Raw genomic sequence first — 25131 nt, forward strand, 5'->3', positions numbered from 1 at the left:
TCCCTGCACTGCTGTCTCAGTCCGGTTCATGGATCCTTTGCATTTACCAAGGCCTCGGCCTGTTCATGCTTAGAAGGAGGTGCTGAATAGGCTGACCATATGGAAAGGAGGACATTGCTCCTGTATCTTTAACAGTTGCATAGAAAAGGGAATTTCGGCAGGTGTCATTTGTATATATGGAGAACCTGGTGAAATTAACTCTTCATCACCACAGTTAAAGCTGCAGGAGCTATACTAGAGTGACCAGATACAAAAGAGGGCAGGGCACCTGCAGCTTTAACTGGTGTGATGAAGAGGGAACTTCACCAGGTTCCCCATATATACAAATGACACCTGCTGAAATTCCCTTTTCAATACAACTGTTAAAGATGCAGGAGCCCTGTCCTCCTTTTCATATGGTCACCCTAGAAGAAGGCCTTTGGTTTTCCAAACGCAAAATTCGCAGCCTTTCAAAATACAAGTCTCAGAGCACCTTTAGACTGCGGTGGGGAGGGGGGAGACCATGTTTCCCTCCCATCACTTTGAATCGTGCTTCTGTCCCACAATAGTAAGGTGACCATATGAAAAGGAGAACAGGGCTCCTGTATCTTTAACAGTTGCATAGAAAAGGGAATTTCAGCAGGTGTCATTTGAATATATAGAGAACCTGCTGAAATTCCCTCTTCATCACCACAGTTAAAGCTGCAGGAGCTATACTAGAGTGACCAGATACAAAAGAGGGCAGGGCACCTGCAGCTTTAACTGGTGTGATGAAGAGGGAACTTCACCAGGTTCCCCATATATACAAATGACACCTGCTGAAATTCCCTTTTCTATGCAACTGTTAAAGATACAGGAGCCCGGTCCTCCTTTCCATCTGGTGACCCTAACAATAGGGATGAGCAGCTTCCTCTTTCAAGTAAACAAAGACTGGGGCTTAATCCACACCAAGCAGGATATTCCGCTATGAAAGCGGTATATAAAAGGCAGGAGCCACACTACTCCTTTATAGCGGGATTGATGTGCCTTGCCCTGACAACTGTTGGGGCCCATTGACACAGACCATGTACTGCTTTCATACCACTATATCCTGCTTGGTGTGGCTCCTGCCTCTTATATACAACTTCTATACTGTTTTCATAGTGCAATATCCTGCTTGGTGTAGATTAGGACTACGTGGTCCATTCAGTGGGCATTTTTTCATGCCACTTTTCCTGCACACAGCAGGAAATGGCGGCAAGTTTCACTACCCGGGGGGTGGGGGGATTTTCCTGTTTCTGTTTCTTTTTTGAGACGGGAAAATGTTCAGAAGGAGTGGGAGACGCGCAGGAGGCGGACGGCGTTGTGAATAGGAACCTGCAAAAATCCGTGAGTGCCCAGTAAAGAGCATGCTATAAAACGCTCATCTGACGACACTCTCAGACTAATTATGAATTAATTGTCTAATAATGCTGCAGGCCCTTCTCTCAGCAGGACTGATCTGTTTGTAAACTTCATATGGTTAGAACAGGTCAGCACCTTGCTACACTAGTATTCACTGCCAATGTGAATAAAAGGAAGAGGAGTTATTTCTAGCAGGAGAATGGTTGGTTGGTTTTTGTGTGATCGCTATATATAACAAGCCTATTTATATATTTGTTCCCACCTCTCACCAAGGTAGAGAACATCAGCTGCTCCCAAATTAAATGGTTACTGAAAGGAGTTCTGCAAACAATGCGAGCAATATTTACCCAAACCATTCAAACCTGCACACTTATCACTTGGTGACAGTGACATCCAGTGATGACTTGCATGTGTGAACTGGCCATCAGGGATCTGGCATTGCTGAATAGTTGTTGTTGTTGTTGTTAATTATATTTGACGAGGAGATTTCCCTGAAATAGAGTGCCTTTCCAGGGGGCTGATTCAGATTTTTCTTGGTAAGTCAGTCGCTAAAGTGCTGCTTAGCTCTTCGTCCACGCGTGAACACAATGCTTGGGGATGGAGCCTGGAAGCTGCTGGGCCCACCCCATATCACCTTGACCCCATCTGGACCACCCCCTCAGTGTTCTTAAGCAGGATGGCTGGAAAGGATCCGCACAGGTGCTTCGGCAGTTCAGAAACCTGAATCCTGCTGAGTGCCTCCACTTGCAGAATTGTACCCGCATAGTCAACCATTTTGAGATACCCTTTTCCTGATGGGATTACCGTATTTCTTCGATTCTAAGACGCCATCGATTGTAAGACGCACGCTAATTTCAGTACCACCAACAGAAAAAAAAAAGCTTTGACTCTAAGGAATAATAAATGACCTGCAATTCTAAGACGCACCCCGTTTTTAGAGATGTTTATATGGGGGGGAGTGTGTCTTAGAATCAGAGAAATACGGTAGTTAAGGACATAAGAACCTTAGAAGAGCCATGCTTGATCAGATCAAGGGTCCATCTAGTCCAGCACTCTGTTCACACAGTGGCCAACCAGCTGTCAACCGGGGACCAACAAAGCAGGACATGGTGCAACAGCACCCTCCCACCCATGTTCCCCAGCAACTGGTGCACACAGGCTTACTGCCTTGAATACTGGAGGTAGCACACAACCATCAAGGCTAGTAGCCATTGATAGCCTTCTCCTCCTGAATTTATCCAACCCCCTTTTAAAGCCGTCCAAATTGGCGGCCATCACTACATTTAGTAGGGCAGTGCAAGGTTCGAGATTCAGCTCCAGAAATCGAACTAGAGCGGCCATTTTATGATGGACCCAACAGATCTGCCATTTTAATGCAGAGCCCTAGCCCCCCCCCATAAAGCCTACAACTCCCAGCATGCAGTGCCTGAGAAGGCTGTACTTACTGGGGCCCAGGAACAGAGGCTACATATGTCATCGCCACGGCCTTGTCTGCTTCTCGATGTGATCGCCTCCTCCCTGCTGCCATAGTCTGCTCCTCGGCACAATTGCCGGCATCCCTGCAAGATCATCCGCTTCACCACCAGCCCTGCGAGATCGCCAACCAATCTCACAGGGCCGGCAGGGAAGCCGGCGATCTTGCAGGGATGCCGGTGATCACGCTGAGGAGTGGGCAAGGGCAGCAGGGGAGGAGGAAATCGCGCCAAGGAGTGGGCAAAGGAAGGGGAGGAGCAAAATCACAGGAAACTACATTGTAGGCTATAGAGGTCCAAAAGCTAGCTGTGGCCAACATTCCCAGGAACTAACTACAACACTGCCCCCTTCCAGTAACTTGCACAAGTGGTTGCAATATTCCCAACATGACCCTTGTCCTTTTTAGACCATTTGGGGCTGGGCCAGCAGGGTGCAATCCTGACCCCCTTCATAGATTTAGTGTGCTTGGGGAGCAATGACTGAACAGAGAGCTTTAACGGCACACTCAATGTGAGTCTCATGGTTGTCCATGTCATTGAATGACCAGTAAACACTGCAACTGCTCTATCCATATAGATCAGGGATGCAGGTTGGAGCTGGTCCACCAGGTACCTCAATCCAGCCAGCAGAACCTCCAGGGTGGGGTGGGGCTTAGGGCTAAGCTTTGGAGAAATCCCCTTTAGAGGGCATCCCCTATGGTTGTGTCCAGTCTCAGATCAGAGGACTGGGTGGTGGAGGACATCTGCCCTTCCAAAAAAAAAACCCCTTGGTTCTACTCCACCCACCCGATATGGGGAACCTCCATAAATAATTTGAGAGACACAGATCAAACTGCCAAACAAGCCCCCGGGGCCCTGTGCAGACAGCGATGCAATTGTATGATGTCATCAGAGTCCCCAGTGCCCATCAGGAATTGAACTGCCAGTAGAGGCTGGTGGCTCTGATTTCATGGGGCGGTGAATCCTCTCTGAGTTTCAGTCAAAACCAGTGAGAGCTCTAAAGTAGTGATCCAAGGTGCTGAACCCTGTCTGCAAAATAGGTTCAGGTGCCTTGGATAGCTCCTATAGAGTTCTGAGCGAAACCCAAAGCAGATTCACTGCCCCACTGACATCGGAGACACCAGCCTCCGCTGTGTACCAGCATTCTGCGGCTCAAATGCAGCTCCAAGTAGAGCATATTGCAATAGATGAGGGGCGCTGAGCCTCGGGCCCATAGGCCGAATCAGACCTGCCTGGGAAGCTCATTTGGCCCTGTGGGGTTCCCATCCTCATTCCGCTGACTACCCATCTTCTGTTGGTTCCCTGGATTTTGTGTGGTTTGGCCCCATTCTAAACAATTGAAATGCCTCCCTTAAGTAGGGTGACCATATGAAAAGGAGGACGGGGCTCCTGTATCTTTAACAGTTGCATAAAAAAAGGAATTTCAGCAGGTGTCATTTGTATGCATGCAGCACCTGGTGAAATTCCCTCCTTATCACAACCGTTAAAGCTGCAGGAGCTATACTAGAGTGACCAGATTTAAAAGAGGGCAGGGCGCCTGCAGCTTTAACAGTTGTGATGAAGAGGGAATGTCACCAGGTTCTCCATATATACAAATGACACCTGCTGAAATTCCTTTTTTAATACAACTGTTAAAGATACAGGAGCCCTGTCCTCCTTTTCATATGGTCACCCTACCTTAAGGCTTAGGTACTGGCAGTGAGGGCTTTTGGTGAAAACAGGCCTGTGTTTTTTGCCTCAAACCAACCCCACACCAGAAAGTACCTCCCCCCACTCCCCCGATTGCATCTCTGGGATTTAATTCAGCCCTGGGACAGACTCATATTCGACAACCCTGCAGAAGACAATCTTCAAGTTGGCATGATCATCGCCAAGTTTAGAGTCTAAGTGTCAAGGTCACAGATGCCCTGCCCTATTTATTTCTTTATTATTTTATTCATTTATTTACAAAATTTGTATACCACTCCATTTCTGAAACAGATTCTGGAACAGTGAACATAGGAAGTAAAACAGTAAAAGATACAAAGATTAAAACACCATTAAAATTATACTTTGAAAAAAAATATCTCAACCCATGATGCCCAAAAAAACCATGGCTGGCAGTTAAAGAATGCTTCCTGGAATAGAGCTGTTTTCAGGAGGTGCCGGAAGCAGCATGGTGTTGGTGCCTGCCTGATATCCAGGGGCAGGGAGTTCCAAAGAAAGAGTGCCACCATGCTGAAGGCGCTTCTCCTGGTGGACTCCCAATCAGGCCATTGACCCAGTTGGAACCACCAGGAGCATGTGCCCTCTGATGACCTCAGTGACCAGACAGGTTGGTAAAAGAGAAGAATCCTCTCAGATATCCCGGGCAGGATTTACCCTACTGCTTTAAAACAGTTTATAACAATGTTGACAACTGTTGGGACCCATGACACACTCCATATGCAGTTCTCCAAATGTTTTCAAAGTGTTTTATCTTGCTTGGTGTAGATCTGGCCCTGGTCCCAAGTTGTTTAGGGCTTTGTACAGTACTACCAATACCTAGGGTGACCATATGAAAAGGAGGACAGGGCTCCTGTATCTTTAACAGTTGCATAGGAAAGGGAATTTCAGCAGGTGTCATTTGTATGCATGCAGGACCTGGTGAAACTCCCTCTTCATCACAACAGTTAAAGCTGCAAGAGCCGTGCTCTCTTCCGTATTGGACACTCTACAAGAAAGGGCAGTACTCCTGCAGCTTTAGCTGTTATGATGAAGAGAGGATTTCACCAGGGGATGCATGCATTCTGCTGACCACCCATCTTCTGTTGGTTCCCTGGATTTTGTGTGGTTTGGCCCCATTCTAAACAATTGAAATGCCTCCCTTAAGTAGGGTGACCATATGAAAAGGTGGACAGGGCTCCTGTATCTTTAACAGTTGCATAGAAAAAGGAATTTCAGCAGGTGTCATTTGTATGCATGCAGCACCTGGTGAAACTCCCTCTTCATCACAACAGTTAAAGCTGCAAGAGCCGTGCTCTCTTCCGTATTGGACACTCTACAAGAAAGGGCAGTACTCCTGCAGCTTTAGCTGTTATGATGAAGAGAGGATTTCACCAGGGGATGCATACATTCCGCTGACCACCCATCTTCTGTTGGTTCCCTGGATTTTGTGTGGTTTGGCCCCATTCTAAACAATTGAAATGCCTCCCTTAAGTAGGGTGACCATATGAAAAGGAGGACAGGGTTCCTGTATCTTTAACAGTTGCATAGAAAAAGGAATTTCAGCAGGTGTCATTTGTATGCATGCAGCACCTGGTGAAAGATACAGGAGCCTTCTCCTCCTTTCCATATGGTCATATTATTATTATTATTATTATTATTATTATTATTATTATTATTATTATTTATTGCATTTTTATACTGCCCAACAGCTCCCTGGGCAATTCACAAAACCTAAAACCATTCAAAGTATAAAATAAACAGCATAAAAACATGATATAAAATACACATTAAAAACTGATTAAAAACATGATTAAAACATCTTTAAAACATCCTTAAAACATCCCTACCAATACCTTAAACCTGCCCCAGTAATGAATAGGCAGCCATATTGAAAAAGGCAGCTTGTGAACACCCCCACGGCCTAAAATTTTAGGTGCAACAATTACAGGGTTATATTTCATGGGGGATCTCCAAAGGAGGGGAGGGATGCATTTGATTTGGTTCAACATGAGAAGCTGCTGCCATCATGCATCTCAATAACCAGGCCTTTTCTGCACTGTCCCGAGACACAAAGAACGTAGAGATAAACGTTATTCCTGTTCGAAATGCACCTTTCCGATGTTTTGACTGCAGATTGCGGAAAGAAGAGGTGGGGTGGGAGGTATTAGTTCATGTTTCAGCATGATACAATGTCTCAGTGAGCTACAACGTATTTGTACAGCCCTTTGATAACCTCTTGAGTTGCCCAAAGGAAAAGGCATATAGCCAGCTGACTTTCGACTCGTTCTCTTTTGTGCATTTGAAAGATATCTCCAATAACATGATGCCAGATGCATTATTGTTTTAAGAATATGACATCATCCTAATGAGAATCACATGACATAGTTTAATGTGACAAAAAAATGTAATCACCCAAATGAAGAGAGGGAAAAGCACATTTTAATTTCCATTAGATTCTGTAGGCCATTCAGTTGATGTTATTTGCATGCTGGTCTCCACTCACTCCCACAACCAAATTAGTTTCAACCTCCTTTATGTGTATGTTTTTGTTACCTGCCTTTATTTTGTGCCTGCATGGTTTGTGTATTACTTTTTGCATGCGTGACACATTGTTTCAAACTCAAGTATTGCAGCCCTAACGAGACATACATAGATTTCCATGTATATTTTTTTTCCCCTTTCGTTTTCCGTTACTAAAATTTAAATATGCTTGGAATGTAAAAGTGGCATGAAACTTTTGTGACACAAGAAATTAAAACCTTGCAAATTTGGAATCAGGACTTCTCAATCCTTAAATATTTTGGGGTTCTAAGTTGAAAGCCAAATCTCAATCAGCTCATTCATACAAAATTCAGTGGACATTCCATTCCCCCCCCCCCCCAGTTTAACTAAAAGAAATAAATTGGCACAACATGCAGAATATTTATTTTTAATTCTAGAAGTGTTTTTATCCCGCATTTCCGCCGGTCACCCGATTTTTAAAGAAGTGTTGGACAATTTATCATTTGAGTTATAGTTGATTAATTCATTAATTAATCAATTGAATTCTCATAAATTTGCATATGTATAAAAGCAATATTCCTGAACAAAGCATTCCTTTTTTTGTTTTTAAAGATGGACACTTACATGTCGTAACAAGCAAGCATCATGCATTGAACCAAGAAGATCACAGGGCATTCCACCTGTGGGTGAAAGCAGCGGCGTACCACTATTTAAATCCAGGCTGGAAAACCTGTGGCCCTCAGAACCTCATTAGACCACAAGTCCCATCAGCCTCAGCCAGCTTGGCCTATTGTCAGAGGTCATGGGACTTGTAGTTCAGCATTTTGAAGGCCCATGGGTTCCCAGCCCTGTTTTAAATGGTGCTTGCCATCTGCAGAGTTTTATATATACGCTACCTACAGCCCTATCTGTGTGTTCAAAGAACGCATGTGAGCATAAAGTTTGGGGTCACAGGTGACAACGCTGCCGTTGGCTAATAGGGCTTTAATGGGGTTTTTTGTTTTGTTTTGTTTTGAAACAAGAAGATCTGGGACCCAAATAAATGAGGGTTTTTTTTTTACTGAATTAAAAAGGAATTAATGGATTAATTATAGCACAATCCTACATGCGCTTACTTGGAAGTAAGTCCCACCATGTTCCTTTGCGCATACTCATAGGATTTCAGCCTCATGTGATGAATCAAACATTGCCGCTCTAATTTCAGACTGTCAGGTCAGCTCTTTTACTTTTCTTTTCTTTTTTACTATTCGCTTCATTTCTTTATCGATCTGTCTTTAAAAATTGGGCCAAGTCACAACCGTTGTTTTCCACTTTTACAAACTAGTTGCTTTGTCAGCATGAGTGTGACAACAATTAGACGTCCTTGTTTTTGCCCCATGCCTTTTCTCCTTCACAGTCATTCAATGACAAGCGTAAAAAGAACTTCATCTTTTCACGAAAATTCCCATTCTACAAGAACAAGGAGCTGAGTGAGCAGGACACGAGTGACCCGGAACGTAAGTAAATGCTTAGAGATGATGTCACAGTGCAGCACATGGGTGACGCGCATGACACTGGTAACTCCCCCCACATACACCTAGGCAAACAAAGTTCAGAGTCAGGACAAGTGAGGCATTACTACTGTGACCAATGTATGATGGCAGTCTGGATTCCTTGGGACTGAAACTAAAGCTATAACCACTGATTTAAGAGTTCTTCTCTATTGCTATTATTTATTTATTTTAAGGATACACCAGCCCCGCTGACCCTTGCTTAAATTGATCCATTTCAAATTTTGGTTAAGGAGAAACCTGCCACCATTCAAGCATGGCTTTGATGGTTGTGATCACTGGTTTTGATTCCCGTTGGCTGTAGATGGCTCATGGTGGATCCTCCTGGTTTTGTTCCTAACCAAAAATCCATCATTGTGACTTTTTTTTCTCACTTGGGCCCTTTCTACACCATACAGGTGTAGAGGGAGGGGGGGCGATCGCGGACTTACCTCCTGCCAGGATCGTCCCCCGTGTCCACATGGCCAGCGTGACGTCCAAGATGGGAGGAGGGACGTCGCGCGAGTGGAGGCGGCCATTTTTTAAAAAAGGTAAAGGAGTTGGAGCGCACTCTCGCTCCAGCGAAAGGTAATTGGGGGGGGGGGAACCTGCTCCCCCATCTACTCCAATTCCCCCTGGCCTGGTCCCTTCCCTCCTCTGCTCCCCGCTACTCATGGGGAGGAGGACAGAAGCTGGGACAGGTGGCCGCACTCCTCCCGTGTTCTCGGGAATGGTCTCAAGACCTCGGAGGAATCGGGTTTTCCCAGGGAGTACTTATCCCTGGGAAAAACCGTGCTCGTCCCCCCCCCCTTGCCCCCAGGAGTCCCTGTGCATCATTTGGACACACAGGGACTCAGCCGTGACCAGCCCAGATTTTGGGGCTGGTGTAGAAACAGCCTTGAACAGTTGAAGCTATGAAGTTGGAAGACCCTTGATGTGCTGGGTTCCAGAACTTTGCACTGGGAGGTGGGGGGGAATCTGGTTCACTTGGGGTCACCATCTTGCCTTCTGGGATTTCTCAGATGGCTGCACATTCCTCCCCTGGCCCGAACCACTGATTGTTTTGAGATTTCTTTGGTTTTATGCAGTTCCCCCCACCCCCATTCTAAATGCTTGAAACGCCTCCTAGTTACCTGCAGAAAGAGCTTTAAGCTAAACTATTCTGATATATTTGGTATTTTTCCCCTCTTCTCTTTGCCTTTAGCCCCTCCCCCTTTGCCTTTGGCCCCCACCCCCCACTGGAATGCAGCCCACGAGAGCTTCTCCAAACTGGAATTTGGCCCTGGGCTGAAAGAGCTTCAACACCCCTGCCCTAGCAACTAAAAATGGCATGAGATTGAGATTCGCAGGATCCCACTTCCGATGATTTGGCAGACATGGGAAATCGGTGCCAACTGGATGTGACGTCAGGACTCCATGGCTGGAACTCCCAACACCATGTTGTTTCTAAAAAGATTAAAAAGCTTCATAGGATCAAGGGGGGGGGACGTGATTTGAATTGAGGTCATGGCTGGGAAGGGGGGTAGACATCTAACCTCATCCCCACATGCTAAATCATACTTCCCCCCAAAGACACCATTAGCCACCGAGAGGAAAACGTACGGCCAACATTTGTTGTCTCATTTAACCCTCAACCTCAGTGGGTTGTATGAATTGATCCTTAGCTAGAAATTATTTTTGTCCACGCCGGTGTTCTTTCTCCAGCAGGAGCGCCATTTATTTAAATGACTACATATAAAGTCCAATATCAGTGGCGAAGGGTAAAGTGGGAGCAAAATTTCCAGCAGGTTTTAAAGGCCCACTCTTGGATATATATTTAGGTTAAATTTCAAAATAAAACACACGCACAAATCTGGCTGATTTAAGACTGTGGACAATATCCAGTGCTAGTAGGACTCACCGTTAAGGCGACGGGGAGTGAGCAATGCCTAAAGCAAGCCTGAAAACTCATTACTGGATTGCGGCAAGTCAGCAGAGGTTGACCTGCCCCCTTCTGGAAAGTAGGGTTGGTGCTCATTTCTAGGTGTCCTAGCACCCCATTGCACTAGCGGATAGGATACTGTCTAATTTGTTGTAGTTACTCTTTTGTACTTTATAATATCTCTGTAACAATGTTATGGATACAGATCAAGTCATCAAACACACACACACACACACACACACTTTTAAAAATGGGTTAATGTGTTCTCTGCCTAATACATAGGACCATTATTTAATTGTTTCTAACAATGAGACGACCAGAATTGTAGGTGTCTCCTGAGGTTATCAGATTTGGTCTTGAACACCAGGAGGAGGGACAGTTTCCCATCTCTCTCCCGAAACAGCTCCCTCACATGCCAGTCAAGGGGCTCATCTACACCAAGCAGGATATTCCACTATGAAAGCCGTATGAAAGTGGTATATAAAAGGCAAGAGCTTTATTGAAGTGCACTGACAACCGTTGGGGCCCATATATAACACTTTCATACTGCTGTATCCTGCTTGGTGTGGCTCCTGACTTTCATACTGTTTTCATAGGCCCTAGCTAGACCTACCTGTTATCCCGTGACAGAGGAGGGAAGATCTCGCATTGTGTTTAATGCGAGATCCCTCCTCTGTTTACATGCGACAACCTCAGGAGAGGCGTCACGCCCGCCATTTTTTAATTTTTAAAGGGCAAGCAGCACACGAACGCTCGTGTGCAAAAGGTAAATCCTTTTTTAAAATTTAACTTACTTTCCCTGCTCCCCACACCTAACCCCCGATGGGCGCAGCTCTCCAGAGGAGCGCTGCGCCCCATGCGTGGCTCCCGGCTCCTTGCGAGGAATCGCGCGGAGCCGAGTCAACCTGTGGCAACCGGCCACACGTCCTGTGGTCTCAGGCTCAGCCCGGGACCACGGAAAAACCAGGGCCAAAGTGGAAAGCAAGATCCCAGGGCAAGGGAGGGATCATCCCTCCCTGATCCTGGGATCCCCTGTGCATCATAGAATCATAGAATAGCAGAGTTGGAAGGGGCCTACAAGGCCATTGAGTCCAACCCCCTGCTCAATGCAGGAATCCACCCCAAAGCATCCCTGATGTGGACGCACAGGGACGATCCCGGGGTCAGCCCCGGGATAAAGCCCCATCTAGCTATGGCCATAGTGCAATATCCTGCTTAGTGTAGATGAGCCCAAGATGTCTTCATTTTGGCCAACTTCTACAGCTTTCTTCAGATTGCATGAGCTTTCTCGCTTTAACCAAAATATATTGCCTTCCTTATGGCTTCCATGTGACCTTTAAATTTGGGGGCTGACCTTATTTACAAAGAGACCCGGAATCCAGACTGTGTAATCTACATGGTCAGTCATGGTAGTATCCATTTCAACTCCACTGACTTCTTCCTTCCTCTTCTGCGGCTGTTCTTTTCTTTCATTGCTCTCTCTGGGGACTCCCGTGCAGGACATCCCCGGATTAGGTGACGACGGTTATGGAACAAAGACTCTGAGTAAGTTCCCAGGAATGGTCACTATAACCTTTTTCTTTTCTTTTCTTTCTTTCTTTCTTTTTTCGTTTGAAATAAATTTGTTTTATTTCATTTTTATTTTGGTTTTTGTTCCTTCCCCAGGGACCTTCCACCCCTAGCATGCACAAGATTAGATTTTAATTTTGTTCCCCCACCCCCAGCTTTGAATGCACTCAGAAAAAAAGAGATTCCATTTTTTTATGTTCTGCATGACAATATTAATAGCATACAGCATATGAAATGAATATGTCTGATTCTGTAAATAACCCTTTTGTTTCCTAATAATGCATTCTTTCATGACCTTTCTTGTGTTCGTTTGTTGTTTTCTTAACACCAGTGGTTTTTAAACTGTGTTCTGAGGAACCCTAAAGTTCTTGAGAACCTTATCAATTGGCCCTCATTGAGAAGGTTGCTAATGATGATGTTAGAAAAATTGTGGATTACAACCCAATTAAATCAAACAAAAAGGCATCCGGATGCAGTTTCAAAAGGAAAGTTTATTTCCACCTCAGGTACCAAAAATCTCTTTGTACAAAGGTCCCTCTCCCTTGTCAATGTAAGGGAAAAGGCCCGGAACAGAAGTTTACGTTTCATTTTATACAGGGGGGAAACATTGTATGCAAATAATTGGTTGCTTGCTCAGATCGTCACAGCTGATCCTCCTCCCTGTTTTCTTGACATGCCCAGATGGGTGAGAGACCCTATTGACTTTGCAAACTCCATTATCACATGATTCCCTTAGTAATGAATCCTGGGACCTTCCTGTCACGTATTCCATTGTCTTTAACTAATCCCTGTCCACCACTCCCTCCCTGGTTCCCCCCCCCCCGCAATGTCCCCTGGAACATTCCTGTCCCACCTTGCCACTTCGTGGCAGAAACCTTCCTGCTTCACCCTCCCTGGGCGCCTGACATTCCTTTCGATGGGCGAGCTGCCCACCTCTTATTTCTCTCCCTGGTTTCCCACTGAGCTGTGGGGAAAGGAAATAAGAGGTGTGTGTTTGTGTGTGTGTGTGTGTGTGTGTGAAGCGCCTGGTGATTTAACCAGCAGCTAGGACTCGTCCTTACCCCTGAGTAAGCGACCTTACCCAAATAAGTAAATGGGACTTTTCTCTCCTGCTTTAGATGAGTAGAGGGTCTATTCTACTCATCTAAATCACTTAGAAATCACCCAAGCGTGGCATTTTGGGAAAGGGAAATGAGGGATCTTGGAAGAAGGACAGGAGAGAAGAGATGGGCAAAGGGAGTAGTGGGAAATCAGTTATTTTTCCATAACAATGAGGGAGCTGGCAAAAAGATGGCCTGTCCATGGCTGACATTAGAGGTTGGCAACATTTAGGGTGGCCACCTGACCTCTTTTATAGAGAACAGCCATGTATTTGAAAGGCTGCCCAGTTCAAATCTGGTATAAAGTAGTGGGCCCCTATTTTGGGGAACTTTCTCCCTGCAAAAGAGGCATTGTTCTTTCTGCCTCTTTCACAGGGAGGGGGAGAATTCAGAGAATTTTCTCCTTGGGGAGAGGGCCATGGTTTCCACGTATCTTTTTAAGTATAGCTGGTTACTGAGGGGGCTTCTTCCTATTTTTTAGTTTTTCAACATCAAAACCACCCCTTCCCTCGGCATTTGGAGGAGCCCAGCAGTTCTTAGTGAATGCCTATTGGAGACCATGTGACCTTGCCCTCTCCAGTAAGCACTCAGGAAGAACTCCTGAGCTCCTGAAAATGCCGAGTGTGTTTTTAAAAGAAGAAGAAGAAGAAGAAGAAAAAGAAACCCTGTCCCCGCCCCAAGGAGAAAATTCTCCAAAATTCTTACTCACCTGATTTTCGTTTTCCCCCAACCCCCTATGAAATGTCAAAAATGGAATGGTCGAAATTTTCAGGCCAGCACTAGTTTAAAGATGAAGAAACATCTGAAGGAAGAATGGGGCCTTGAAGTTGCCCATCAGTAGCACCGGGACAGCAGGCTGAGGAAGGCCCACAGGTCACAGACTTCCACACTGTGGCAAGATGTACTAGATTTTTTTTATTTAAATTATAATAATTAATTATAAATGTGCATCTCTGCATATAAATTAGCATGTGCACATTTTATTCAAATCGGTGTCCTCTTTTTGTCCTCTGGTGGTGCATGCCCTCTGTTGGGCAGACTCACAAGTGGCCACCCTAGCACCACTGGAACGTCCACCGGTGCCAAGCCCTGACCTACTGTGGTTGTTGAAAGAAGTGGAGATTGGGGGGGGGGCATCCTCTCTGTGCCACGCGGCCTAGAGAGAGGGGCAGGCGAGTGAGCAAGAGGAGGCAGCAGCTGCACCTTGCCGTTATCACTCACCTGCTCACCCTGGTGGACATGATGGAGGAGCCGTTACAGATGTGTTTCCAAGAGTCCCCAAACGATCAAACCAGCTCTGGACATGATCACCACTCCCCATGTTCCCCTGCCATGTGCAGACACAAGGGATTATTGTGTGTGTGCTCAGGCACATTCTCAGTTCGTGCTGAGATGGTGCTGAGGGACCATAGGTGTGGCCCCTGCCCACATTAACCGAAAAACACGTTCCAGCATCCCCTTCCAAACACATTGACTGTGTGACTGGCTCTCAGCAGACACACCCATGTGGAAAACAATCCCAGAACTTAGAAAGCTTGAAAACCACTGCTCCTAATGGCCACTTAAACAGAACTCATGTCAGTGCCTAGAAAGCACTTCTTTTGGCTTGATTTCCCCAGATTACATCTCAGGTCAGAGATAGTTCTATATTTTTGCTTCTAAACTTCCAGCTTCCTTTCCCCCACCTCTTTTTAATATATGGTGGCGCAGAGCGGTAGAGCAGCAGTTTCTGCAGCTGAAACTCTCCCCACGGCCTGAGTTCGACCCCAGCAGAAGCTGGTTTCAGGCAGCTGGCTCGGGTCGACTTAGCCTTCCATCCTCCCGAGGTCGGTAAAATGAGGACCCAGTTAGCTGGGGGAAAGGTAATCACGGCCGGGGAAGGCAACGGCAAACCACCCCGCTATAAGGCCTGCCAAGAAAACATCAGCCAAAGCTGGCATCCCTCCAAGAGTCAGTAATGACTCAGTGCTTGCACGAGAGGTTCCTTTCCTTTCCATTCCTTTCCTTTCCTTTCCTTGGTCCGCGTTAACCTCATCAGACTGTAGTTTAGCGCTTCGCTCCTAATGGAAGAAGCCGGGGGAGCTCTTATGTTTAAAAAATAATAATTCCTGAGTGGTTTTGGATTCCCTTTAACTTGAATTAGCCAAGAATTCTACCCTGTCTTAGGTCGTTTCTACATCTGCCTTTTCCCCCGGGATCATCCCTGTGCATCCAAATGCCACACAGAGGATCCCGGGAGCAGACAGGGACAATCCCTCCATTTTCCTGGGATAACCCTTTGGTGTAGAAAGGGCCTTAGATGCATTCCAAACAACTCCCCAGATTTGGGCACAACTGGAAACACCCCAGCAAAATAGAGAAGCGCTTACAAAGTCAGATGAAATCATGACTAGTGAGACAGAATTCAGGATTCCACTGAACTTTCCTAGAATTGCTTGTCCAGAACACCATTGTTGCCCTGGATTGGTCCATATGTTCACTATTTCCTTCCCCCAGATCAGTGGAGAAGTGTGGGGCTCCTCAGAATCTTAGTGAGGGTTCAAAGATCAGTACTGGTGGGAAAAATGTCTCACCGTGACTGGTCTCCTGCTGCTGCAGCAGCATTGTGCAATCACAGAGGAACGCTGGATCATGTTCTAGGATCTGCTTTTAATTCACCCGGGATGACAGCGAAAGCCAATGGCCTGCTCAGCAATCTGAACGGACAGGTTGTGCTCCCCTAGAACGTGCCCCAGAATTCTCGGAAAAATACCGGGAGGCTACGACAGGCATGTAGGGGTTCCACGTTAAACAAGTTCCATATAGAAATGTTGCAGGAAGTTTGAAAACCACTGCATGTCTAAAGACAGCTGCGGAGGATGTATCCAGGCCTGTTTAGACAAAATTCATATTTTGGCCCATAGCACATGAACTCCTTTTCAACTTCTGCTGGTCTATGGTCAATCTGTGGAGTGCTCCTATTCTGGGTTCCAGCCAGCCACTCAGCCAGCTAGCTGCGCCCTCTTTCAAGATACTCTATTCCATGCCCTCTCCCCCAACAAATGCTCAGCATACTGTGTCAAAGAAGTGGTCATCATTGATCTGTTTTCGGTACCCCTTCCAAATGCTCCCCCCCCCAAAGAATGTCCATGCTGCTTTAAACATTGTAGGTCTCCCAGGCCTTGTGTGGGGTACGGAGTGGGGGTGGGCGCTGTTGGGCTGCATAAGTATCAGCTCTTACACCCTTAACATCACTAACAGAAGGAATAATAATATCAAGAACAGGCGTCTTAGTCAAAGCAACCTCAATGAAGAATGTTCGAAAGCCGAGAGGAAACTATATAGAATGAAATGGCTTTCTTACCACTTGTGTCAATATCATTAATATAAGAGTATGCTGTTCCTTTCCCTGTGTCACTTTTACCTTGCAGTGACTTCCTTTAATATCCATCATGGCTGTTTGCTTTCTTCGGAGTTTTCTGATGCTTTTTCTCAGTTGCAAATTAATTCAGGCAAATATATATATATATATATATATATATATATATATATATATATATGTTGCCACTGCATCACCTATTCTCATGAATGCACTGCTCATTGCAGGAATGTATGTTTTCGCACACAATCTGACGCAGCTCTTTGCGTTTCCTTTCTTGTTGAGCATCAGTTAATCTCACCTGATGGTTGACTTTCCCTGTAAAGGTGGATGCATTATCTCTTGTGGAGGGAGCTGAGAGGTTCAGTTCTTCAGCTCTGGATTTCTCCTCGACGGAAGGAAGGAAGCATCCAACTCCTGACATGTCAATTTTTAGGAAAAACAGACACTCATATGTTCTTCACAGTTTTCTTTTACCTTAATGGAGATGATCGCTGTGTAAGAAAAAGGCTGTGTACGAAGTGTTCCTCATATAGCCCTCTAGGGGCATGTCTACACCAGCCATTTATCATGGGATCGTACCGGGGTCATCCCTGTGCATGCAAATGACACACAGGGGAACCCGGGAGCAGGCAGGGACGATCCCTCCATTTTCCTGGGATAATCCATAGGTGTAGAAAGGGCCTAGGAATGTAAATCCCTTGGATTATGCAAAGCCTTCTGTGTTTGGGGCAAGAGTGTAACCACAGTCCAACCCAATAGAAGGACAGATGTGTCCAAAGCCTACCTTCTAGCCTCCTAAGACCTTGCCTCAGGCCGTAGCTAGACCTAAGGTTTATCCCAGGATTGTCCTGGGGTCAAACCTGTTCATCTAAGTGCCACACAGGGCATCCAGCACTCAGGCAGGGATGAATCCAGGATGATCCTGGGATAAACCTTAGGTCTAGCTACAGCCTCAGATGGATAAGAAATGACCTGCAGGATCAGATGAATTGGGGTAGGCACCAAAGGTGGACAACTGGTTGGACAACGGCTAAGGGCCCACTCCTCAGCAGGTGCCCACTGACAAAACCGCATAGAGTTGTTCCTCCTCTACACCATGACTACCTGCTCGATCATCTAGTTCTCACTCTGGCCTAGACAATGGTGCTGGTGAGAAGGAGGAGCAGTAGATGACCCCACCTACTTGCTCATTGGCTCTCTGCCTGACAGGCAATCAGGTGGCAGCAATGAGAATAAAGAGAAGGAGCAAGGGCAGCTGGTGGCAATGATGGTGACAAGGTCGACTCACTGAAGGAGGGGCCCGATTGGGGGTGTCTTGCCAAAGGGATCTCAAAAACTTGGAACCATCACTGAGATGAAGGTCTATCAAATTCAACATTCTCTTTGCAGAAGTGACAAATTAGGTGTCTATGGCTGCATTTTCCTTAATTCCGAAGGTGCCTTTTGTTTCCCACGGGTCAAATCTCAATCGCAGGCCATGTGCTTTGCATGCTGAAAGCCCCAGGTCCAGCCCCAATCATATAAAAATGATCTTGACTAGTAGGGCTGGGGAAGAACTCTTTCTGGGTCCCTAGAGCAGGGGTGGGGAACCTGTGTCCTGACCAATGGTAAAGGATGATGGAAGTTGTAGTCTGACAACATCTGGAAGGCTGCAGGTTCCCCACGCCTGCTGTAGAGATTCATTCTTAGACAGAACTAGGCATGAGAGGACTAAAGGACCCCAGCCATTTGGGATTGGCAGGCACATTGGGAATTTTGAAAGAGTGCTGTGGGCACTCTCACAAAATGGCTGCTACAGTGGGCATGTCTGGTCAGAAAACGCTCGTTTGCCAGAAAGAAAACTGGTGGAAATAAAAATTAAAAAGTAACTTGTCCAAGGATCTATGTACAGGGCAGATCCCTAAGTACAGGGGATCTGAGTTCCAAGCCAATGAAAACATTCTTATTGACCCCCAAAAAAGATGGCGCTGGAGGGCAGCGTTGCAGTTTGCAGCATGCCAGCTGTTCAATTAAAAACCTTTTTTTTAAATTAAGAAATAAATAAAAATCCGGAAAGGCAGGAACTTGGTGGGAGCCAAGACAGGTGTCTGCAGGCATTTTGGTGTCCAGAGGCACCACATTGGAGGCCCCATATCTAGCAGCTCAATATAACTCAACTCTGTATGTTCTCGATCCTCCCAGAGTGCAGGACACAGAATAACGGGCTCAAGTTAAAGGAAGCCAGATTCCAGCTGGACATCAGGAAAAACTCCCTGACTGTTAGAGCAGTACGACTATGGAATCAGTTACCTAGGGAGGCCGTGGGCTCTCCCACACTGGAGGCCTTCAAGAGGCAGCTGGACAACCGTCAGGGATGCTTTAGGGTGGATTCCTGCATTGAGCAGGGGGTTAGACTCGAAGGCCTTGTAGGCCCCTTCCAACTCTGCTATTCTATGATTCTATGATATAGTTGAGCCAGGAACCAACAACCCTATCCACAAGGCTAAGCCAGGCTTCTTTAGATACAACTTCAAAGAAGAACAGTACACATGATAGCCAGCCTACAGGTTTCCACTCAAATCCATTAGCCCAGAAGTGTTGACCACATTCCCCAGGGTGTGGTCAAGCAGCTGGCTTGTCTCTACATGCATATTTGGGAAGGGGGTGTTAATGGACCTGTTTTAATGGATGTGAGTGAGAATGTCATTTTTATAAGAAGCCATTTGCACATTCATTGGCAAAACAGAATGCATGTATTTTACATGCTAATTGCCACCACAGACGTTGGAAAGAGAAGCCTAGAATCAGAATCATTCTTACAAACTGTACGATTCACAACTAAAATTAATCTGTTTAGACACTGAGATCTTTCAGACATTAAACTGAGGAGCTAAGGAAATGTGGATAGTCCAGAATGTATTTTTGACATTGGTCCACAGGTCCATCAAGTCTTCCATCCTGGTTCTCACAGTGGCCATCTAGATGCTTCTAGGAAGCCCACAAGCAGAGCATAAAGACTATGGCCAGATCTACGCCATGTGTCAAATCATTACAAATGTGGATTAAAAAGCAGGAAATATCACTATGAAAGCGGTATATGGAATGTGGATTCTGCCCCCAACAGTTATCGGTGCACTTCAATACCATTATGAAGCAGCAGTGTAGATCTAGCCCAGATAGTTCTCTGCTGTTGCTGGGGAAGAACAACCTTTAGTGGCCTAATGCCTCTGAACATTGGAAACTCCACACAGCCATCGTGACATAGCGTGGCTGCTTGATTTCTCCTCCATGCATTAATTCCCTTTCAAAGCCATCTCAGCTAGTCACAATCTCCATTTGACAGCAAATTCCATAAGACTTACGAATTGGTACCTTAGTAAACACCTGGAAATGCAGATAGCATTGGCCCAAAAACAGTGGTCAAGGCTGAGACGCCCTGAAAGCCACTTCTCAGACAACAGATTCCCCCCCCCTCCCAATTTTCAGGACATCTCATTTTGGTTCATTTTGTCCTTAAGATGCCATCATTGGTCCTTTCATCAAAGTTTTGGCGTCCTGTGACCCACAAACACAAAGCTGCCAGCCTTAACCAGATACGAACAGTTGATAAAAACAAAGTTGTTGTTGTTTATTACATTTATATACCGCCCCATAGCTGAAGCTCTCTGGGCGGTTTACAAAAGTTAAGGATTCTTTGTTGTTGTTTATTCGTTCCGTCACTTCCGACTCTTCGTGACTTCGTGGACCAGCCCACATCAGAGCTACAAAGTAAATAAATTAAAATTAACAATATTTTGTGGTAGGAACAAAATCTATATCATTAGATGTTTAATTTATTCATAAATTAAACATCTAATGATATAATAAAAAGTGCTCTTTTTCTTATGGCCAAACGCTTTTTGATCAAAAAGGTCCTCTTCAGTGGCCCAAAGTCTAACATACAAAACATACAAAAAACATTCATTAGCGCCTTAGAAGGAGACTGGGGATGGCGGGGGAGTGTCATTTATTTAAATATACCACAGAGTCTTTATACCTACCTAAGCTTGTACATGCAACAAAAATTTGCCATATAGGGCTGACATGTGACAACAGTAAGGAAGAAGCACCTCCCAAACAGTGCTAGGCATTCACATAGCACAGATTTCCTAGAGGGATTCCTTTATTATATTATTATTATTATTATTATTATTATTATTATTATTATTATTATTATTATTATATCCCGCCTTTTGCCCAATACTGGGCCTCAAGGCAGTCTTATAAAGTTTAAAACATACATTGTAAAACCCAGGAAAGGATTTTTTTTTTAAAAAAAAAAACCATTTAAAATACACAACAAAACTATAAGTCATTAACATAGATAGAGGACAAAATTATTCTCCAAAGGCGTGCTGGAACAAAAAAGTTTTAGCCTGCTTCTGAAAGCCCATCAAGGAGGAAGCCAGCCTAGCTTCCCCGGGAAGAGAGTTCCAAAGCATTGGAGCAGCCACCGAGAAGGCCCTCTCCCATGTTCCCACGAGACGCGCCTGTGAAGATGGTGGGACTGAAAGAAAGGCTTCTCCAAAAGATCTCAAAGCACGGGCAGGCTCATAAGGGAGAATACGGTCTTTCAGATAACCTGGACCCGAGCCATAGAGGGCTTTATAGGTCATAACCAACACTTTGAATTATGCCCGGAAACAGACTGGAAACCAGTGGAGCTGTTTTGACAGGGGAGTTGTATGACTTTATGGCAGTCTTCCCCAACCAGACATCCTGGGCTAGAACTCCCAACAAACCGGGCAAGCCAAACTGAGTGGGGATGATGGGGTTTGTAATCCAAACACACCTGCAGGGTACTAGGTTGGGGAAGGACGCAACCTTGTCCTAAACGGTGCCACTTTTGAGCATCCTCCTTTAAAAAGCTTGCATTGCGATGCACTTTCCTGCTGGCATCTTTGAGAAATGGTTTCTCCCCATTACTGGAGGAGAAGGCTGCCTTTTTTCATTATTATTATTATTATTATTATTATTATTATTATTTATTTATTTATATAGCACCATCAGTGTACATGGTGCTGTACAGAGTAAAACAGTAAATAGCAAGACCCTGCCGCATAGGCTTACAATCTAATAAAATCATAGTAAAACAATAAGGAGGAGAAGAGAATGCAAACAGGTACAGGGTAGGGTAAGCAGGCACAGGGTAGGGTAAAACTAACAGTAGAAAGTAACAGTAGTCATGCAGGACTATACCCACATAGTTTCATGGTGAGCGTGTGTGTGTGTGTGTGTGTGTGTGTGTGTGTGTGTGAGAGAGAGAGAGAGAGAGAGAGAGAGAGGTGGGGGAATGACTCAATTTGCATGTCAAAGCAATCCACCATTTGTTAAATGAAGCAGGAGTGTGCACGTGTGCTAGTTCTTACCTCCCAATCACTTCCACTCTTCCAGGTGGAGCTAATCAGACATCTGTTTGTCAAGACGTCTGAACCCAACACTGCATGTTGTTGTGGGAGGAAAACCCAAACCTGTAATCCATGGTTTATTCTTGGGTTACAAGTCTGGGTTGTTCTTCCACACATAATCTACATTTTTGCATATTATTCACACTGATGCATGTTAAAGCTCCGGCACCATCCCCCCCCCATTTAAGAACATAGGGAGCTTCTTTAAGCCAGGTCAGAAAATGTGTCCACCTAAGCCCAGTCTTATTTACTCTAATTGGCAGGAGCTCTCTGGAGTTCCAGGCAGAAGAACTCCAGCCTGGTTCTTTTAAAGATCCCTGGAGGTGCCAGGGATTGATCCAGGGTCTTTATACAAGAAAAGCCTGTGCCACTAAACTGTAGCCCCTCCTAGGGCCAGTGTCAAGGGTAGGCAATGCCGGGCACCTACCGAGGACCCCCATCTCAGTAGGCAGGGCCGGGCACCTGACGACAGCCCCCCGAAGTTGCTCGTACTCTTCACCATTGCGTCCTGCTTATTCCCCTGCCTCTCACTCTGGCCCAGACAGTGGAGGTGGTGTGAAGGAGGAGCAGCAGATGCCATGGCCTATTGGCTCATTGGCTCTCTCTTCCAAAAGGCCCTCAAAAACCTGGCCCCAGCGCTGGCCCCTCTACATTAGAAAAGCAACAGTGGGGGGCGGTATTGAAAGCAGGGAAGTGGCAGGTTAGGAAAGGGTTAAGCACTCCTTCCCCCTTATCACTGCCATTCAGTCACCCCTTCCGAACGCTTCGGCCTAATCTACACCTGCCATTTATCCCAGGGTGGACTCGAGGTCATCCCTGCAGGTCCAAATGATGCACAGCTGATCCCAGGGTGAACCGGGGACAAGCACTCAGTTTTCCTGGGATATCCGGGACTGCTTTTGTCCCATTTCTTTCTCCAGTCTTGGGACCATCCCAAGCTCCACGGGTGGTGTGGCTCTTCTTCTTGGGGTCCTCCCTCTTCCCTGTGAGTAGCAGGGCTCAGGAAACAGGCATGGAGCTGTGCGGGGAGAATCCGTGGGCATTGGAGGTGAGGGGGAGAGCATTTTCGCCATCTTTGGGATGGCGTTTGGCATTGTGTTGTTGATTTTTAAAATTGTTCCTTCGGCAGGATCACGCCCGCGCTGTTGCGCAAATGTCTCCGCTTGTTAAAAAAAATGGCGCCCTGGAACTGCCCTCTCTTACTTCCGGAAAAACTCTTTGGCATGTGGCCCTGGGGGATGAACCTGGAAGCGCAAAAACCCCGTGATCACCCCTCCCCTCTCCCCTAAGGCCTCCAGGTGTAGATTAGGCCTTCATTTCTCGTGTGGCGCAGAGCAGTAAAGCAGCAGTTTCTGCAGCCGAAACTCTCCCCACGGCCTGAGTTCGATCCCAGCGGAAGCTGGTTTCAGGCAGCCGGCTCGGGTCGACTCAGCCTTCCATCCAACTGAGGTCGGTAAAATGAGTACCCAGTTAGCTGGGGGAAAGGTCATAACGGCCGGGGAAGGCAACGGCAAACCACCCCGCTATAAGGCCTGCCAAGAAAACGTCAGCGAAAGCTGGTGTCCCTCCAAGAGTCAGTAATGACTCAGTGCTTGCATGAGAGGTTCCTTTCCTTCCTTTCTAAAGAAAGAAAAAAAGGTGATGCAGGCTCTTATGCTTAGAACGCCTAGATAACCTCTTAGACTACTAGCTGTTCCAGGCATAATGACTAGTGAGTGGTACCTGTTAATTTACAGCTTTCCAGAAGATAGGGTGACCATATTTTGGAAACCAAAAAAGAGGACACCTAGTGTGTGTGGGGGGAAGCAGCTTTCTGAGTCCTGCAGAAAGTACGTTATTCCCCCGCCACCTTAAAGAACCCGATTGGAGTGGAGGAGGGGAAAGGATTTCATTCTGCACCACCACCATCCACTCCAATTGGGGCCTTTTCTATAATGTCAAGGAATGACCCACTTTCCCCTTTAAGACCTCAATTGGAGCTCAGGGTGGGGGAATGATGTGCCTCAAGAAAGCATGTCATTCCCTCCTGCCATGCTAATGGCAGCCTTAAATGGGAAGGTGTGTCATTCCAGGACATTATTGAAAATTATAGAAAATCCCCCCTGACACCATGGAAAGAACAAAAACCAGGACAAATCCGGGGAAATCCTGACAGTTGGTCACCCTACCAGAAGACTGAATGAGCATTTCCAGGCTCAGGAAATAAAATCCTCATGCAGCCATGCACTAATATTTTCATTGGTTGCTACGTTTGTAGAAAAGTGATTGGCACACGGAACACGTCTCCTTTTCGATACATCCACAAGGGATAATGCTTTTGGCCTTCCCTTTATCGACTATCCTGAACTATCGGGCTGCCCTTCTGCACTGTTTTTTTACCCACCCACCCCGCTCTGCACACTCCACCTTTTGCATGATTGGGGCGGTTGCTTGACATTCCGGAGCTTGGTTACGTCCTTTTAATTTGCTGTCCTGTTCTTGCAGAACATGTTTCTTCTAATGCCAGCGATAGCGAAAGTAGCTACAGTAAGTTGCAGCTTCTTCTTCTCTCTCTCTCTCTCTCTTTTTTGTTCGGGTGTCTTTTACTTTGGCTTGCCTGTTAAGATTTTGTTTTCCAATTTGCCCTGTTGCCTTTTCAAACGCACACACGCCATGTAGCGATTGGTGCAAGTGGCTTGATTTATAACTCGCTGCAAAACCTTGACGCAGAATTTGGTTCTAAAACAGACGAGGCCCTCCTCTCACAGAGCCATTCCAGGTGTCCAGGATCCAAACGTCTTCTTTCAAGGAAATGGTTCATTTAGATAAGAAGCATCCTGGTGGATCAGACCAAGCGGTCAATTTAAGCTAGCGTTTGGTTTCCAAAAAGTGACTGGCCGTGCGTACTTCTGGGAAGCTTACAAGTAAGACATAAAGACACCTTCCCTCCCAGCTCACTAGTCCTCATCATAGTGCTCAAATTAGTGGGGGGCACCCCCTTAGCTAGTGTGGGGGGACATGATTTCTCTAAAACTGAAAGGAGGAAGGGGTTAGGGCTTGTGGATTTCATAAGTGTTTCCCCTCCCCTCTCTCCCCCAATAATCTGAGAACTACCACAGCATGGATGTGGGAAGCCGTCATATAGCCAGTCAACCCATGTGTCCATCTAGCCCAAAACTGATGAGCTGCTGCTGTCCAGGGGCTCACATAAGGAGGCCTTTCCT

The 25131-nt window shown here is 46.0% G+C and overlaps 1 protein-coding gene across 8 annotated transcripts in view; it reads left to right on the plus strand.

Annotated features, from left to right (window-relative positions):
• Positions 1–25131, plus strand: part of DLG2 (discs large MAGUK scaffold protein 2) — a 1258440-nt gene that overhangs the window by 1205569 nt on the left and 27740 nt on the right. For 4 of the 8 annotated variants that reach the window (XM_063127200.1, XM_063127204.1, XM_063127207.1 and 1 more), the window contains 2 exons: positions 8419–8518; positions 24413–24454. In XM_063127200.1, the coding sequence (XP_062983270.1) occupies positions 8419–8518; positions 24413–24454 (142 nt within the window). Of the gene's footprint in view, positions 1–8418; positions 8519–11971; positions 12018–24412; positions 24455–25131 lie in introns of all 8 variants that reach the window. The other 4 variants (XM_063127203.1, XM_063127208.1, XM_063127202.1 and 1 more) reach the window with 3 other exon arrangements.

Source organism: Elgaria multicarinata, chromosome 5, assembly GCF_023053635.1.
Source record: "Elgaria multicarinata webbii isolate HBS135686 ecotype San Diego chromosome 5, rElgMul1.1.pri, whole genome shotgun sequence".
Taxonomy (NCBI): domain Eukaryota; kingdom Metazoa; phylum Chordata; class Lepidosauria; order Squamata; family Anguidae; genus Elgaria; species Elgaria multicarinata.